The 18,580-nt window shown below is 41.8% G+C and overlaps 1 protein-coding gene across 1 annotated transcript in view; it reads left to right on the top strand.

Annotated features, from left to right (window-relative positions):
• Nucleotides 1-11,258, top strand: part of LOC310876237 (disks large-associated protein 2-like) — a gene marked incomplete at its 3' end in the record, with an annotated part of 68,115 nt that extends 56,857 nt beyond the window's left edge. Inside the window, exons 8-12 of the mRNA XM_083789710.1 lie at nucleotides 2,838-2,923; nucleotides 4,073-4,482; nucleotides 6,766-6,857; nucleotides 9,529-9,684; nucleotides 11,049-11,258. Of these exons, the coding sequence (XP_083645836.1) occupies nucleotides 2,838-2,923; nucleotides 4,073-4,482; nucleotides 6,766-6,857; nucleotides 9,529-9,684; nucleotides 11,049-11,258 (954 nt within the window). The remainder of the gene's footprint in view (nucleotides 1-2,837; nucleotides 2,924-4,072; nucleotides 4,483-6,765; nucleotides 6,858-9,528; nucleotides 9,685-11,048) is intronic.
• Nucleotides 11,259-18,580: the final 7,322 nt, after the last annotated feature.

The following is an 18,580-nucleotide window of genomic DNA, read 5'->3' as shown; positions in this document are numbered from 1 at the left end:
AGCATTGCTTTCTGAGCGTCTTGCAGATCTGCTACTTTTGATACTTTTGTGTCACGCTGTTGTATGATCAAATAGGGCATTCATTTACGAAAAAACACAAATAGTTATAATATGGAGACAGAGATGATGTTAAAAATACATACAATTCTACGCGTTAGAATAGAAAAATAGTCGGCACACTGGATCATGCTCCAGTTACGTAATGGATTACCATCAAGGTTAGGTTTTGAGCGATAAACACGTCACTATAAAATAAAAGAACACAACAGTCTGGCATTGATTGAGACCTTAAAACCGGGAAAGCATCGTTGTGTCATTTCAGATTTTCTTTTTGCATCGGCTTTTCAAAAATAGCCTTTTTACAGCTGCTATTTTTGAACTTTTTTTGTCACTCCAACATGTGACTTTGTGTGCTTGTGTGCACACACGTCAACATCAAGGCACCTCTCACTTCACACTGGGTGTGATCTTTGTAAATCTTGAAAGTGTGACTGATTAACTACTGATTTAGAAATAGAAGGCATTTCTAGAATCAGCCTCAGGTCTTAATGGGTTAAGAGGAGTGTGCATGGATAGATTTCAGTGAAATACGGTCTCTTAACACATTGACACATGGTGGATGAAAGTGGTGGTGCTTGGGTGGCAGAGGATCTGCATCTGTTTTAGTATGACACGCGTCCGGTTTTGGATTCCATTTTAGATGCTAAATTATTTGCGTTAATGATAGCGAGCTCAAATGAGGCCAATCCTTGCTCTAAAAAAGCCTATGTACCAATCACGATCACCGGACAATCAGAAAAGACCTCCAAACATCGGCGCTTTGGTCAAAACCATGGAGAGCGCCGTATATTTAGAGTTATGAGCACCTTTTGTCGGCAGTAAACAAGAAGTGACCGGCAGTGCGCATGCGCAAAACATGTCAAGGATCGCTGAAGAAGGCATGGCCAAGCAAAAAAAAAAATCGTTTGGAATACAAAGTATGAATTACAAGTGCACACATGTTTTTACAAATAAATATTTATGAATTTTGGGAGTGTACTTTCATTTTATTTTTTACAAATATAAAATGTGTTTTACGAGTGCACAAATTATTTTACAGGTGCACACATTTACAATTTCAATTTGGCTCTGTTTTGGCTCACTGTAGGACATGCCTAACTTCATTCCATTATTTCATCCCTCATTTAATCAAAGAAATTATTTGTGCACCCTGGATTCACTTTGTGAGCAATATACTTAGATCTGTAATTGGACTTCCCCTTGTCCTGTCTCTGTCCTGGTACAGACTGTCCAACAAAGAATGAATAGTACCATATTTTATAAGCATCTTCATCGTGTACAGTACACCAACGTCATCATCATCATCACTGTCATCTCCCATGACATCAGCACGTCTCTTGTCAGACCATCGTCCGGTAAGTAACCTTTACCATTTCATCCCATATCTGTCTCCAGTAGTCCTGGAAGGAACTGAAAAGTGTGTGTGTGTGTGTGTGTGTGTGTGTGTGTGTGTGTGTGTGTGTGTGTGTGTGTGTGTGTGTGTGTGTGTGTGTGTGTGTGTGTGTGTGTGTGTGTGTGTGTGTGTGTGTGTGTGTGTGTGTGTGTGTGTGTGTGTGTGTGTGTGTGTGTGTGTGTGTGTGTGTGTGTGTGTGTGTGTGTGTGTGTGTGTGTGTGTGTGTGTGTGCGTGCGTGCGTGCGTGCGTGCGTGCGTGCGTGCGCGTGCGTGTCGCACGGGCGGGCGGGCGGTCTGTACATCAGGCCCCAGTGCCTCATAAAGTGAACCATGCATGGGGATATTATAGAGGAATTAACCACATGCCCTTGCTTGTAGGGAGCCAGAGTCGTTTGGTTAGGGTCAGTGGTTCAAAGGAGAATGCAAGAACCTGCACTGTCATGACTTAATATTTTGCAGCAATGCAATGATACAATGGTATTGACAGATATTGAATTCAAGTTAGAGAGCATCACCTGATAGTGTAGATCGCTCCTTTGCACGAACATAGCACGATCGCGTGTCCTAATGTCGGAAAATATTCCATGATGACCAGTGACAACAAGGAAGAAAAAAACAGACGCTCGTTGCACGCCGCCATTCTCCATAGCATTCCATTGGGGGGAAATTTCCCAGCTAATTCATCAGAAGCTAGTGAAACTAAAGTAGCCACGGAAAACCTCTTTTGTCTCATAAGTTATCAAAATCGCCCAATAAAACAAATAAAACATAAGTCGGGCATCTCGTGTTTAGCAAGGAAAGACACTAACAATAGACTTGGGAAAATGGTGTTTATCAATGAAAGTGTTCATCTGAAGGTCACCGGTTGGCCTCCCAGGCCCTGAGCAACACACTTCAAACTGTGATACAAGTCAGGTTAGCTAGCCTATATTTAAACGTTGCTTTTCCTTTTACACTTTACAGCCTCACAATCTATTTTTGTCTATGCTCACAATACACATGCACAAAAAAGGAAAACTCCACTACCATTATTATAGATACTTCATGCTGTAGAAACCTTTCAACGCAATGTGTTTGGAAAAGATACAGGGCCTGTAGCAGACAAGAAGATTCCACGGGTAGAGCTCAACTTTCACAAGATGTCGCACACACACTGCTGCTTCATCAAATCCTGATTCAATTTAGTGCACAAGTTTCATGGAACAGCATGCTGTTTTGTTTGTGCTCAACAAGTTTCATGGAACAGCTGTTTTGTTTGTGCTCAACAAGTTTCATGGAACAGCATGCTGTTTGGTTTGTGCTCAACAAGTTTCATGGAACAGCATGCTGTTTGGTTTGTGCTCAACAAGTTTCATGGAACAGCTGTTTTGTTTGTGCTCAACAGGTGGAAACTGTGACGGACTCTGAGACTGAGAGTAAAGCCCTTCCTCAGTTCCATTCCATTGGCATCCAGGTGGAGGATGAAAAACGGTACGTGTTTGGTTTTAGTGCTGTATCTCTGCCACATTTCTGTTCCCGATTGTTTTGAAAATTCAGCCATGCTTGGACAATAAGTAGTAAAAAGTCAATATTTAACTGACAATAATGGGAAACATATATAATAATCTATACGTTTAATGGGACACTTCACCCTTTTTGCAAAAATGACGTTTAGAAGATTTAGAACACTTTCCTAGGGGTCTTTATGTGTGTAATATGTGGTTTTAGATATTTTTGATTTTAGCAGTGAGCCCAGTGTCTCTGATGCCATGTACATCTGAATGCACAAACTATCTCTGATTCTGATCCCATAATAGTGTTGTTTTTGAGACCGAAGGTAGCAGTTAACTACGGAATTGTGCATTTCACGTCAGTGTGTTGGTCGGGAACCATATATACATGTGACATCATCAGGGATAGAGATGTGGAGACCCTGATGTCATAGTGAATGTGACCTGCTGTCGCAGTTAAGCCCATATATGGAGATCGCTGATGTCATCAATATTGGCCAGAAACTCTACATCTGACCTCAACCCTCAAACCCTTAGATCTCCATATATGTATGTCAGAACCTGTTCTGACATTCCATATGTTAATCCTTCCCCATCCATCGATTCAAACTCTAGACGGGCCTGCCCTAAAGTTATTAGTACAGCCGCGCCCGGCAGCCGGCGAAGTTCTTAACAGGCCCGAAAATGAAGACCCGACCATACCAAGGCCCTCATCAAACCCTGTACAGTCAAGAGAATGTCCCCGCTACCACCCTTAGATCTCCATTATGCTGTATGGAGCTGACCTGTATTGACATTCTATATGTTGATCTGACCTCATCAAACCCTGTACACTTAAGACATGCTCCTTATATGGCCAGTACAGAAATCATTCCATGTTGATCTGACCCTCCATGCCAAAGCACCAGCGCTTGCCCAGCAGTCTGCCGTCAATGATCGCGGATGGGTGCACGCGACCTAAGGTCGCTTCTCGCCCTCAGGCGTCTTACTGGTTACATAATCTGGTTACATAATCCCATAATACCTGTGTATATATATATATATTCCTCTGTACTCCCCTCCTGTCATTGTGTGTGTGTGTGTGTGTGTGTGTGTGTGTGTGTGTGCGTGCCTGTGTGATTGTGTTTAGTCAAGGGCGGTTCAAGCGCTCCAACAGTGTGACCACGGCGGTACAAGCTGACATGGAGCGCGAGGGCTTTCCCTCCATGGAAGACAAGGGCCTACAGTTCGGCGGGGCGTTCGGCCGCCACTCTGAGCCCAGCACGCCCACGCAGTACGGCGCCACGCGCACCGTGCGCACCCAGGGCCTGTTCAGCTACAGGGAAGACTACCGCACATCGAGCGGGCCGCCCAGCCCCCAGCCCGCCGAACCCTGGCTGGTGGAACCCAGCCTGGAGGGCTCTGAGGTGGGCCGCGCGTCTCCCCTGCGCAGGGACGGCAGCTGGTTCATGCAGCTCCTTCACAGCGAGACCAAGCGGCTGGAAGGATGGTGCAAAGACATGGAGAGAGAGGCGGAGGAGCACGACCTGTCGGAGGAGAGTGAGTGTCCAGAGGGTAAAGACAACGTGCTAAGCTCTTCACTCTGCTTCCAAGCAGGGGCTTATTTGTTTGTTTGAAAAAGGTCCCCGTTTTCTGACGCTGTCTTTCTGGGATCCACAGCCTGCATACTATACAAAGCACAGTAAACAACACATAACATTGCAATTGCATTCATATACATTACTTACAATTTCAGCAATATACATAAGAAATACACAAATTCATGTTTCCAAGCCTATCAAGTTGTCAACACAAGTTTTTTTTATTTTTTATTATTTTGTAGGCCTCAAGATCAGCTAGATTATAGTTATAGTCACCAATGGACACCGTTTTATTTTATTTTTTACATAATAGCAACTAGTCAACTAGTAAAAATCACTAGAAGTGAAAGCCCTAGGTTTTAGTGAGTATATAGTGAGTATTGAGTATAGTGAGTATATAGTGAGCATAGTGAGTATATAGTGAGTATTGAGTATAGTGAGCATAGTGAGTATATAGTGAGCATAGTGAGTATATAGTGAGTATTGAGTATAGAGCGTCGCAGTCCCTCCCCCTTTCAGAACGACGAGTGGCCCAGGAAATGAATCTCCATTCATTTTCTCCATAGGCTTTTCAAAAAGTATTTATTTAAAGACTTTTTAAGCGTCGTACGAAGCCAACTCTTGTCGTGACAAATCATGACAACACACACAATATTTTGGACCAAACAAATAATTACAAAGAAGAAAAACAACAAAAAAAGTGTTTTTTTCTACTTTCTACTTCTTCGTTTGGCCCGACAAATTGTGTTTGTTGTCATGATTTGTCACGACAAGAGTAAGAGAAAATGAACGGGGATTTATTTTCCGGGTCTCTCGAGGGGGCGGGACTGCGGCGCTCTATAGTGAGCATAGTGAGTCTATAGTGAGTATTGAGTATAGTGAGCATAGTGAGTCTATAGTGAGTATTGAGTATAGTGAGCATAGTGAGTCTATAGTGAGTATTGAGTATAGTGAGCATAGTGAGTATATAGTGAGTATTGAGTATAGTGAGCATAGTGAGTATATAGTGAGCATAGTGAGTATATAGTGAGCACAAATGGATACATACAGGGGCCATTGGTTACATTTGTATACTCCCAGTTACACAGGTTACATTTGTATCAATGACTCGTCAGGAATGTCATAACTAAGCGTTGCATAGCTCAATCTCTTCAGACTCATGCGGTCCAATCCATGTACCACCAAACCTTTTCTCACGACTTGACTCAAGTCAACACGTGACAAAGTATGCATGAAGGCTTATGTCGGGGCTTGATGAAACTACAGGCAACACACATTAATGAAAGTTTATTGTGATGTCGCTGTTCTGTTCTTGCTTTTTTCTGCGTGCAATACTGTTGCGCAATGAAGTATAAATGTCTGCACCTCACTAGCCAACACACAAGAGGAGGTTGAATGAACTGAAACCAGCGCTCCCCAAAACAACAGGTTTGGAGATCTGTTGGGAATTGATTACATGAAACAGTCACCCGTGCGACCAGTCTCAATGTTTGTAAACAAATAATTGGTCTATAGTCCTAACATAGACAGACAGTCCTGACTTCAATAATGATATCCTCACCAATTTGACATTTAAAGATGTAAGTTGCCTAAATGTCATATTTTCTGAAAATACACTTTTCCGGTTGCGCAGTCTGCGCACGCTTATCCGACACACCAAAGGTCTGACATGTGGAAATCACCCATTGCTCCCGACATGCGTTACTTGCATCTAGCTTTGGGTTAGGGTTATGATAGGGTTTGGGGTAGGTTGTCGGTCTAATGATTGTCAGACTGTTAGTCTGCATGTTAGGGCTATGATAGGGTTTAGGGTAGGTTGTCGGTATAATGACTGTCAGACTGTTAGTCTGCATGTTAGGGCTATGATAGGGTTTAGGGTAGGTTGTCGGTATAATGACTGTCAGACTGTTAGTCTGCATGTTAGGGCTATGATAGGGTTTAGGGTAGGTTGTCGGTATAATGACTGTCAGACTGTTAGTCTGCATGTTAGGGCTATGATAGGGTTTGGGGTAGGTTGTCGGTCTAATGATTGTCGGACTGTTAGTCTTCAGGTTAGGGGTAGGTTGTCGGTCTAATGATTGTCGGACTGTTAGTCTGCATATCTGGTGAATGGGATATAACCACACTGTGTAGAAAAGCAATGCTAAATACACAGATTTTTTAGTGTTTGTTATGTCAGATCAGTTACCGGAGGGTTTGCATGTGACATATCTTTGTTCCTGTGTCTCTCCTCATCCTGTAGTCCTTGGAAAGATCCGAAGTGCGGTGGGCAGCGCGCAACTCCTCATGTCCCAGAAGTTCCAGCAGTTTTACTGGCTATGTCAGCAGAATCTGGTAAGTGCACAGTTAACAGACTATATAGTAAAGTAAACAAAGATCTATGCACAGATCCAGTGGTGGAAAGTAAGTAACTACTGTACTGTAAGTACATTTACTTAAGTACTGTACTGCACTTTACTTACTGCTATTTTCAAATTATTTTGATACATTAAATATTTATTTATACATTGAAATTGTACATTCTGCATAATGCATACTTTTTCTTTTGTTACCTTATAAGTACATTTTGATGCCAATACCTTTGTACTTTTACTCAAGTACATTTTGAATTTTGGACTTTATTTTTTTTACTACTAAATGAGTAGTTCTACATTGTGGTATTGATACTTTTACTTAAGTAAAACATTTGAGCACTTTTTACACCACTGGCGTAGAACCCATTTTCATGATAAATAAACCGCTAAAGAAGACAGAGGTGTTGCAGAGATGCCCCTGAGGCGCTGAGGGTGCACATTGTGGTCCTTCCAGAAATAGACCTCCCAGATCGATGGGGGCTAAACAGACCCTCTGCTCATATTGACCCCGCAGTAAGTGAAAGGGGAATTACAATAGGGAAACGGAGCACCTGCGTTCACGCCGTTCGAGGAGGCGGGTTGGTTCAAACGGAGTCCTGGGAGTTTGAATAATGAAGCTGCCATCGTGGTTCATTGTTCACATCTCATGTTGGTGGTGAGCTGGAGAAAGTCTCGCATTTTCATAAGAGCTGGCCACTAATTATACTCACACAGTAAGTACATACTGTGTGTGTGTGTGTGTGTGTGTGTGTGTGTGTGTGTGTGTGTGTGTGTGTGTGTGTGTGTGTGTGTGTGTGACAGGTGGCTATTCATACCCTTCACACGGCCACACACACAACTTTTTGTCTTCAAAGAAACTTAAATTAGCCTTCTCTATGTGTGGTATAACTTAAAGGTGGTGCTTAGCTCTATTTCAAATGGTCTCTCTCCCTGTATCTCTGTCTCTGCATGTCTCTGTGTGTGTGTGTGTCTCTCTCTCTCTCTCTCTCTCTCTCTCTCTCTCTCTCTCTCTCCTCTGTCCCCAGATGTAATATGATGATGGATTAAATTCTACATTGACACTGACAGGGCTGAGATTGCTCCAAGTGCTTGAACATGTTTGAGTGTGAGGGAGCATATCCACTGCCTCTGCTGGAAAGAGCGAGAACTGCAAAAGTCTTGACATAGTTGTGGATGTGCGTTGAATTTGACAGAGGGACACTACGTTAACTGAGAGTGTTCACGTACAGAGTATTGTGAACCTACAGTGCTGTTGGGACATAAAGTGCTGTCAATTGCACAATGTGATGTCATTTGGATTCAAATGAAAGTTGACATTGCAGGTACAGAAGCTCAATTTGGAAAGCAGCTGTGTCATTTCCAGACCTGTGTGTGTCTGTAAATGACACAGTGAACAGCTTGTTGAACATAAAACATTAATCCCCCGGGGGATGTTCAGTTTCAGCTTCACCCAGCTGATGCTCAGCGTCATTGATGACGATTGAGCACTGTTCAGCTCAGCAGCTGTTAGTTAGAGTTAACCCATGGTTTCTACAAGACCCCGTTTTGAAGCCGGTGAATTAAAATCCACCATCTTTGAACTTCCGGTCCTGAACAGAAGCATTGTGTGTGAGTGCGTGCGTACGTGGGAGAGATACACGGTTGCCTCCACATGAGCTTTGCAGTGTTGTGGCATGGTTCCTTTTTTCAGCTCATGTTATGTAGAAAGCTCCACACAATCACCCAGTAACAACTGCATTGGTCTGATATTAGCCCTCTGCTGCCTCTCAGTGGAGTTAAGACTACTCATACAGTACATGCCTATAGATAGGTACTATGGATGGTGATAATGCCGCAGAATTACTGAAGCATAGAAGATGGCCTCATTTGGCTGACTGGAACAGGTCCGCTTTAATCACTTCTCACTGTACATATCTCAGATTCCAAAGACCTGGATAGATCATCTAACAATCAAAGTCAAAGTCATACGATTTGTCACACACAGTGAAATTTGTTCTCCGCATTTGACCCATCTCTTGGAGCAGTGAGTCGCAACCAAGGAGCGGTGAGCTGCAGCCGTGCTCGGGAATCATTGGATTAGTAGATTTGACCCCCCAATCCAACCCTTTGATGCTGAGTGCCAAGCAGAGAGGCATTTGGCCGGGGATCGAACCCCCAACCTCCCAGTTTCATGGGCGGACACTCTAACCACAAGGCCACTGTCTGGTGTAAATCCCACTGAATAATATTTTTTATACAGCAAGTAATTGTAATAGTATACTGTATATTATCGTCTCTGTCAGGTGGAGACCTCGTATGTCCAAAACTGTTACTTTTTAGGATTCAAATTAAAAAATGGTAGTAGATCTACAAGCTCAAAACGTGCCGCTTCACGCCACTTTTAGAGCTTGTGGATCTGCTACTTTTGTGACGCTGTAGGGGTCACGTGGGGGCATTTATGAAAAATCACAAAAAAGTTAGAATATGAAGATAATGATATAATAATTTTTATAGCGCTTTTACAAGTGCTCAAAGCGCTTTACAGTGGTTCATTCATTCATACATTGGGAGGTGATAAGATAAGAGGTTTCTGCCCGACGACAGCGATATTCATTGCTTACAGTGGGACAATGCAGAGTGCGTTTGTTTGTATGTGTTTGTCCTCCCAAAAGGACCCCAGTGCCATGCCCAGACCCACCTCCCAGGACCTGGCTGGATTCTGGGACCTCTTGCAGCTATCCATTGATGACGTCACTGCCAAGTTTGACGAGCTACAGCAGATAAAGAGCAACCAGTGGCAGCCAGTGGAGGAGAGCCCCAAGAAGCCGGTGAGGCAGTGTTTTCTTTATTTTATAGCAGAAGATCCAGGCGTTCCAAATGGATTATTTTTCATGGCATGGCAAGTAGAATATTGTAGAGACTATAGTCTTGCAACATTGTAAGGCTATTTATTGCTAGTGCCATGTTCAAGGTTCAAGTTGCTCTTTATTGTGTTGTTACATGAGAGTAAAATTCAGCATTCAGTTTATCTAATAGGTTAATGACACCAGATATGACAGCTGCCATTACTTGGTTCTCCAATTTATAGAAGGCATGTTTTCTATTCCCATGAACTATCGTTGACGTTGTCATAGCTAGTTTGTCAGGTAGGTCAGAGTGGGGGTAATCTCTCAAGAACAGATTCTGAGGAAACAAACAGCAGAGGGCACTGTTTTTTCCTTTTTCTTCAACATGACGTCATGCCGCCATGGTCACCGCTCACACAACACATCTCTCTGTTTTTACTAACCACTGTTTCGGTCTCCTCTTCACCGAAAACTGGACTATGAATAACGATTAAGGCCCGCGTATACTCGTATACGTGGGCTAGTAAAAGCTAGTAAAAAAATAGAGATGTGTTCGGGTGAGTGGTGATTCGCCTATCACAGTGGTTTCAGTGACGTCATGTTGTAGTTTTTACCTTATTTTAGCCTCCGGCGTGCACGCAGTCTTTAGTGACTTTAGGGCTCATAATGTGATAAAGTACGATGTTCAGGGCTTAATAAAACATTAATTCGAGCTCCCGCTAACGATATAAATGATCCGAGCAATTGAGCATCAGAATGGCTGATTTTGACTTCCGGTTCAAATATTACAACAAGAGCTCTTCTCATCTGCTCATGTCGTATATTTCACTGGCACTGGCCCTATATGGTAACTGGCGTTCAAGGTGTTAAACGAGGTACTGTAGATGTTTCTAGGTGAATACAATCATCAACCTGAATGAAGGGGGGCATCACCACACTGTCATCACAGTCGATTTCCATGAGTAAACATTTCATACTCAATGGCTCATGATGGGAAAAGTAGTTCCTTCATTTTTAGGTACACAGTCTTGTACCTTCACCTTTTTTCCCCCCATTTTCCAATTATTTTTATGAACAAAATTAAATGTTTTATAGTCATGATTCACCAGGACCGTGGTTGGCTTAGTTCCAGGTCTAAAACTCTTAATATAAGGATTTCTGAAAAGTGTATGGAGAAATGAATAGCATTTGAAGTATATGACGTGTACAAATATGACAGCGACTGTTATGGTCAGTGTTTGCGATGCAAGGTATTTGTCACGCTCACGATGTATGAGCCTATGAGGACCTTTGGTTGCATTAACTTCAAACTGAACCGTGGACCATGTCATGTTGTCTTTGTTAAGGAGCGGAAGTGGCCGCCGCCTCTTCCCAAGAGGCCTGTGAAGTGTGGCATGACGCGGGAGCGTTCTCTGGACCTGGAGGACCGGCAGAGGCAGGAGGCCCGCCGACGCCTGATGGCGGCCAAGCGGGCGGCTTCTTTCAGACAGAGCTCGGTCTCGGAGAGGGCAGACAGCATCGAGATCTACATCCCAGAGGCCCAGACGCGACTTTGAGGTCCAAGGACTCAAGCCCCTCCGTCCACAGCATCGCCACACCAGCAGCAGCTAGTGGCATCAAACCCAGCCTCCTTCCCGCACTGGTCTACCTGTTGTCACAGTGTCCCTCCACTGGTCTACCTGTTGTCACAGTGTCCCTCTACTGGTCTACCTGTTGTCACAGCCTCCACTGGTCTACCTGTTGTCACAGTGTCCCTCTACTGGTCTACCTGTTGTCACAGTGTCCCTCTACGCCTCTTTAGGGCTTTTCATCCATATCCACCATCCCCCATGCCCCTCCTCCTGAGGCCACGAGGGACCGCTTGCCACAGGTTCCACCCCCCAACGAGAATGAGCTGCTATATATATATATATATATATATATATATACATATATATATACACACCAGAAACAAAACATCTCACCTGGAATGCATTCGAGCAAACAACATTAGCGGTTCTTCCGTTCAAATGCCTCATTCAATCATTCATTCATTCATTCATTCATTTATTCATTAATTTATTAATTTATTAATGTATTAATTTATTTGTTTATTTGTTTATTTATTTATTTATTTAAAACACACTAATTTCATTGACTCATCTGCCAGCCTCTGGGTGAGTAAAGGGTGAATCTGTACTTTTCCCACCATTGTTGAAAAGACTTACAATGTGCAGCTTGTTTAACCACATGAACCCTACAGTAGCATCCCTTTTCTGGGCATGTCATAATAGGCCAACATTTGAATATTTTCAGTGAAGATATTTAGTGTCGAGGGGAAAAAAGGAGTCAGATTCCGGTCAACAAAGTATGGGTTTAAGTGGTTAAAGAGTCTCTCACTAGCAACAGTGGTCTTGGGCTGATGCACTCAATGTGGCAAGATAAGGTGATAAAACTCACCACTGAATTGATCAATTGAAATCAGTGGGTTTACCAACTCTTTGTAGCAGGTTGGGGGGTGCCATGCATACTCGTTACGTTAGTAATAGTAAAATGTCATCATACAGTGATTGGTCATTGTCAAGCAAGTCTGAAGTCTAAACACTTTCCTGGCCACATTTGTTGTCAAACTGTCCAAACTGAAGGGAGTGTGTTGTATGTTGGGACTAACATAATACCAAAGTTCAAGAGCAAGTTGTCACGTGTGAAGTGGTTGCACAGTTAATATTATCATCATGTCTGACCAGGTGTGCTGCAGCTGTGGACCAGTGTTGCTGAGAATGACATCGGACAAAAATCATCCAGAGTCTTTGGCCGACATTTATTCATCTCCATTCACAACGTCATGGTGCAGTATCGTCTCTCTGAAGAGAAGCACCTTTATTGTACCCGTGTTATTTACGGTGTTCTGCTGGACACGTTACCATTTCAGAACAAATATGAAACGTTAACCTAACACTGCCAAGTCCGGAGAGTTAATTTTAATCTGAGATTAAACACTCTTTTGAACCCTAGCATCCATATTTTGTGGCGAACATTTGGCTGAAAGATAGCATATCTTCAAGCTACGCACAACACGCAGCGCCTTGTGAGCTTGTAGACATTGTGGATATTTTCGCCAAAGAGGTTTGGTGTAAAGGGAGGGAAAAGGGAGGGGTCCTATGTATAATATACCCCGCTCAAACAACATTTAGTGGTGAAATTAACTCTCCGGATTTTACTGTTAAGAAGGGAAAAGAGGTGACCAAGTCATAGAAATGCATTTTGCAAATTGCACCGTATATCATTTGTGTTTGTATTTCCAAAGGAAATGTAGTTTATGAAGATCATGTCATATTGTTGCAGTTGAATTGCAAGGACAGATTTGGAATATTTGCCACAGAACACATCATCAGTCTCTAGTTCATCAACTGTACTCCTGTGTTTTCTCCCTCATTTCTTTCTGGTGGCATTCAACACTCTTTTAACTATAGTTGTGATGCGAACATATTTAATTACACATATAATATTTGACCGGCATCACAAGCTACAGTATACATTTAGTAGTAAAGATTTACAAAGTATAGATTATTTCCACAGTGGAATGGTGGTGTTTCTGAGATAACAGAGGTCACTGACTCATAAACCAATGGGGCTACGTGTGATCTTTTATTCCAAGTGGCGCATAATGAAGTGATTTCTGTTCTTGTGAAATGCTCACGTAGTCTAGGACAGACAGGTGCAAATGACACTTTAACAATATTCAGTTACTATAGTAAATGGTGCTGCTTTTTACTCTAAAACTGTTGTCCTTTACCCAGTCCTATGTGCACGCACACACACACACACACACACACACTCAAGGACTTTTTAAACAGAGATTTATTAATATGGTGCGCATTGTCTCTCTAATGAAATGTGATGGACTCTGATTTTAGAAAAGATCATCTTTGCAATGCTTTTGGCCTCAGTGATGCAAAATGAGGAGAACGTGGTTTCATTCTATTTATACGTCTAATGGGAGAGATTGCAGGCTTTGACATTCAACGTTCTGACATTCCGCCAACCCTAAAGTGAGTAGTTATGCCCACCCTGAGCCAGGGGCATATAGGTATATTAGTTCAATACTGTACTGTACCTGTCCATATTTTATACGGCACCAACCATGATTAACTGATATTTACACTGCATGCCTATAACTCCATATATCTATCCAACCACAGATGATTAAACACTTGAACCTTGTCATAGCTATTCTGGGGGGGAACATTCACAGATAAAAGCCGATCTACTCAGCTTGTTTCGGCCTGTGGGACTACGGTCACCTACGTATAGGGTTTACTTTAAACGGATTACAATTTATTTAGGGCCAGTAAGATTAATGCTGCAGTATTCATTTTGGCAAATGGTGTGCGTGTGTTATCATAATTAGAATCAACCTTCATTGGGGGGTTGAGTTCCATGTGCAAGCTTGGAGAGTTGATGGTTAGCTACACAAAAAAGGTTTAGTTGTTTGGTTGTTAAATTGGTGTTGGCATCTATCTTGAGTTGACGGTTGCAAGAATCATTTTTGGAGGTCGACTTTATGTGACCCACAGCTAGAATATCTGACACCCATGTTTCGTGGAAAATGTGCATCAGTGCCAACTTTGAAACCCTTAGTTTACCAAATGGCCTTAACCAAAATACTACTGAATGTAGAGCCCCTTGCAACGCAAAAAAGGTTCAAGGATGTTTACAAGAAAAGATCCAGTTAAATTTGATTAAGAGCTGAGCATGCAGACTTGGAAGGAAGTGGAGTAGTGGCTCCAAAAATCATCATAGTCATAGTCACATCATTTAATTTTAGTCAAACTATATTTTAGTTTTGTTATGTATTATTTGTTATTGGCAAAACAAAACAATATTCAACATAGCCTACAATGAGAAAAACTGTCAAATTAAATGAAAATCTCAAATCTATATAGAAATATCCCGGTTGGTCTTTGTTCTGCCAATCTTAAAGTGGTGTTGGATTCTATGGGTGCATAGCCTACAGTATTTACTCGTTCACAACCCTTTCGATGTGCTATTTAGGATGACTGTTCCTATTCATGTGGGCAATGTTTTGAGTTGGATTGCAACTTGATAGGGAAATGCTTCAGTGTAATGACTTATTGGGAATGGTTAGGTATCTGGAATTAAATACATTTGACTCCATCACCTTAGCCAAATGAGGCCCACCGTCCCGATGTTGGGCATGTCATAATAGGTGGGATCTGCAATCACAAAACATGCTTCAATGCTTGTGGATCAGCTATTTTTGGTGAAGCGTTTTGCTGTAGAGGGGGGAAAAATCACACCTGTGTGAACTGAGTGGTGAAACTATGCTTTTATTGTTATATAGAGTTTTAGTGGTTATGGAGCCATATAGTAAGCAGTACAATTGCTGGTACAGTTTGCTGGTTCAGCTATCATTACTTCCTGAAGCTGGTGCTTTCTTTCTCACGTAGTATATACGTATATTCGTTTCACTTCATTGGCTAGCGATTCACGGCTGGAGCCAGGCTAACCTAAGCAGGAGGAATATTTTTGAATAAGCTCACAACTTTGGACGGCTATGGTGTGACATGGGATAAAGCCTGTTGATGAAGACGAATTAAATCACTATTGTGCACAACCTTTGCCCTTTATTTAAGCCAATCTTTGGATCTAACATGATGAGATGGCAGCTGTTGTTGAGATGACCAGGTCCCATTAACAAGGGCTTGGGAACACACTGTTTTCAGTACATAGGCCTACATTTGATTCTGGAGAGCTTTTTATGTTGTTGTTTTACTTACGGAAATACTGCACCCATTATTTGAGCTCTAGTTTAGTAGAGAAAGATTCTTCTGTTCCCTCAAATGTACCGGTATGTTCCCTGCGCCTTATATTCCCTCAGATTTATGTTCCCTCAACATTGTTCCCTCAAGGTTATGGTTACGGTTGGGATTGGGTTTAAGGTTGGGGAAACATAGCGTTTGAGGGGACATAGAAAACATCAACAAAAATGCAGCCTACTTGAAAATAGCTGATTGGAAAATACTGTACACTGCTGATCAGCTAAGCATTTAATTTCTAATTTCATACAAGGGCTAGAGCTGTTGCAATATTGACGAGCAAGTGATTTCAGTTTACAATCTTGAATCCAGTTTCAAATGGTAGATAGATTTTTTTTATTATTAATTGTTACTTTTTTGTTAACATGTATGTTTTCAATTGCAAAACCTCATTTCATGATCAACCATTCTCTTTTCCAAATTTGAGAACATTTGGACCTCTCCTACTGCACCTTGAAATAGTAGAGGTTCTTTCCAAAATGCCTTTGTCGGTTTATATGGAGGACAAGGAGATGATTCACTATTTGAGACCCTCAAACACTCTAAATGATTTTTTTTATGTTAATTAATACATGAGGACTATCACCTTTATTGACATAGATGTTTATTGACAGACAATACAGTTTAGAGTGATTGGTCTTACTCCATTTTAGGCGGGAACCCCTTTTGGTGTTAGCATTACGTTATGCTTTAGCTATTTAAAAATAGCAGATCTACAAGCTCACGAGCTTGTAGGTCTGCTATTTTTGAAAAATTGAAGAGCGACTGACATAGAAGACATTTTTAAAATCTCATCTCAGGTCAGAATGAAAACTGTCAGGATGTAGAAGACATTTTTAGAATCTGATCTCAGGTCAGAATGGGTTAACAAGCTTTGGCCAGACCCAGACACCACACCATCCCCTCCTTAACAAGCTTTGGCCAGACACCACACCATTCCCTCCGAGTCTGTTCCCACAGAAATCTCTCCAATATCACCTTTACACTAAACTAAACACTACACCACCTGCACCCAATACCTCCTTTATCTAACACCAACTTTATGTAATACAACTTTTATTTGTCAATTGGTTAACAGATGATATATCATTCCAAAATGTAGAATAGATCACAGGGTTACTGATGGGTTTTCCCGAATCCCTTCTACAGTATTTTGTCAGTTCTTCCACCTGACTCCGCTGTACAATCAGAGAATGTACAAACGGAAACAACTCAACCCATGAGGCTCCATTTGGTTCAGTCTGTACACACTCTGAGTCTAAGTGAAATTAACAGTGAGGAGTTTAGACGGTATGAGATACTCGCTATTCAAGTTTACTGTCCGCAGACTGCATACTGTGAGTGCATTATTTGTACATAAAACCATACTCAATCTTCTTCTCCAAACAAATGCTTCCCATTTGCAATATATGGTTTTCCTTTTTTTACGGGTACATACAAAGTTAGTGATTGACAGATTTTCTTTTCCAGTAGAACTTTCTCGTGTTCTTACCTAGTGTGTGTGTGTGTGTGTGTGTGTGTGTGTGTGTGTGTGTGTGTGTGTGTGTGTGTGTGTGTGTGTGTGTGTGTGTGTGTGTGTGTGTGTGTGTGTGTGTGTGTGTGTGTGTGTGTGTGTGTGTGTGTGTGTGTGTGTGTGTGTGTGTGTGTGTGTGTGTGTGTGTGTGTGCGCGCGCGCGCGCGCCGATCACTACACTTCATATTGGGATGTTGATATATGATTCAAAGCAGCAGGCGTAGGTTTGCTACCAACTTTTGACCCTGAGCAAACCGTAGAATACAAGAGGATGACGGATCAATTCACTACCCAATGAAATCCTAATTTAGCTTTGAAAGTGTAAACTAATGGGCCATGGGAGGATTACATTTTTACAATTTAAGAGTTAAAGCAACACTACACAGATTTCTCTGTGTAGCTTTAACTTTGACCACGAAATGTTACTTCAGCTGTTTTGCACAGAAATAACACTTGGTGTTGTTGTTTTTTCTCCCCGTCTTAGAGACAGATGTACTGGGATGCCACATGTTGCTGGTGAGATGATGACACTTAGCCAGTACTGCATGACATAAAATACAGTTTGAGTTGTTGATATCTAGATGGTCTATTAGCTATTTATTATCTACGGTATAGGGAAGTGCAATTTGTTTATACCTTATTCAACATAGTATGCCAATTCTGATTAAACCACCAACCACCACGTCCCCCGTCCCCCCCCCCCCCTCTCTCTCTCTCTCTTCTCTCATGCCGAGGGGCTTTGGTGTTTGGCAACTATGAAAATGACAAATCCTCAGGTGCCTTAAGATGTTACTCTCCATGGACTCTGTGAATGAATGTGTGAGCCTGAGCTGTGTGAAGATGTGAGAGCTTTGTAATCACAGGGTCGATTTATAATACCATTTATAAGGGCTGGAAACAGGAGGATATAGCTTCAGTTACATTCTTGTACAGATACCTTTTATTTGTAATTGACTGATTCAAATGGCATACCATATAATTATAGACTCCAGCACAATACAGCTAAAAGGGACAGTACCACATGATTTGGTAACAAAATAAAACATTTGTCATCCGTTTTGTTAGCTACTGAATTTTGAGTTTGAATTGTACAGATATAGGATTTAAAATATTTATCGTCAGTATGACTTCTTTTTTACTCAATAAATGAGCTGTGAGGGCATCAGTGGCACAAGAAATACAAGGGATGATGATGTAAGTGTTGTTGTGACAGTTGTGAGTGTACGTGAATGCAAATAGTATATGAAGTGTGTCTGTGCATGTGAGTCTACAACTGCTTCAGTAGCCTATACAATATATTATAACAATTCATTATTTATTATTAATGTAATGTAATGTCATGACATTTTCTCCTGATGCTTTGTCAACATCTATGTAGAGGAACAAGACACTGACAAAACTTGACCTGCTAAAAAGTGCAATAGTGTTAATCAATGCAGGCCCACATACAGCGATTGACCTCACAGCGTGTCACTTAATGTCCTATGCTTCATTTATGCTTAGTTTCATGCTGGTATTGCGCACCGAAAATTGCCGATCTGCAACT

Source organism: Protomyctophum parallelum, assembly GCF_964188405.1.
Source record: "Protomyctophum parallelum genome assembly, chromosome: 19".
Classification (NCBI taxonomy): domain Eukaryota; kingdom Metazoa; phylum Chordata; class Actinopteri; order Myctophiformes; family Myctophidae; genus Protomyctophum; species Protomyctophum parallelum.
This window is presented reverse-complemented; position numbering and strand designations above follow the sequence as displayed.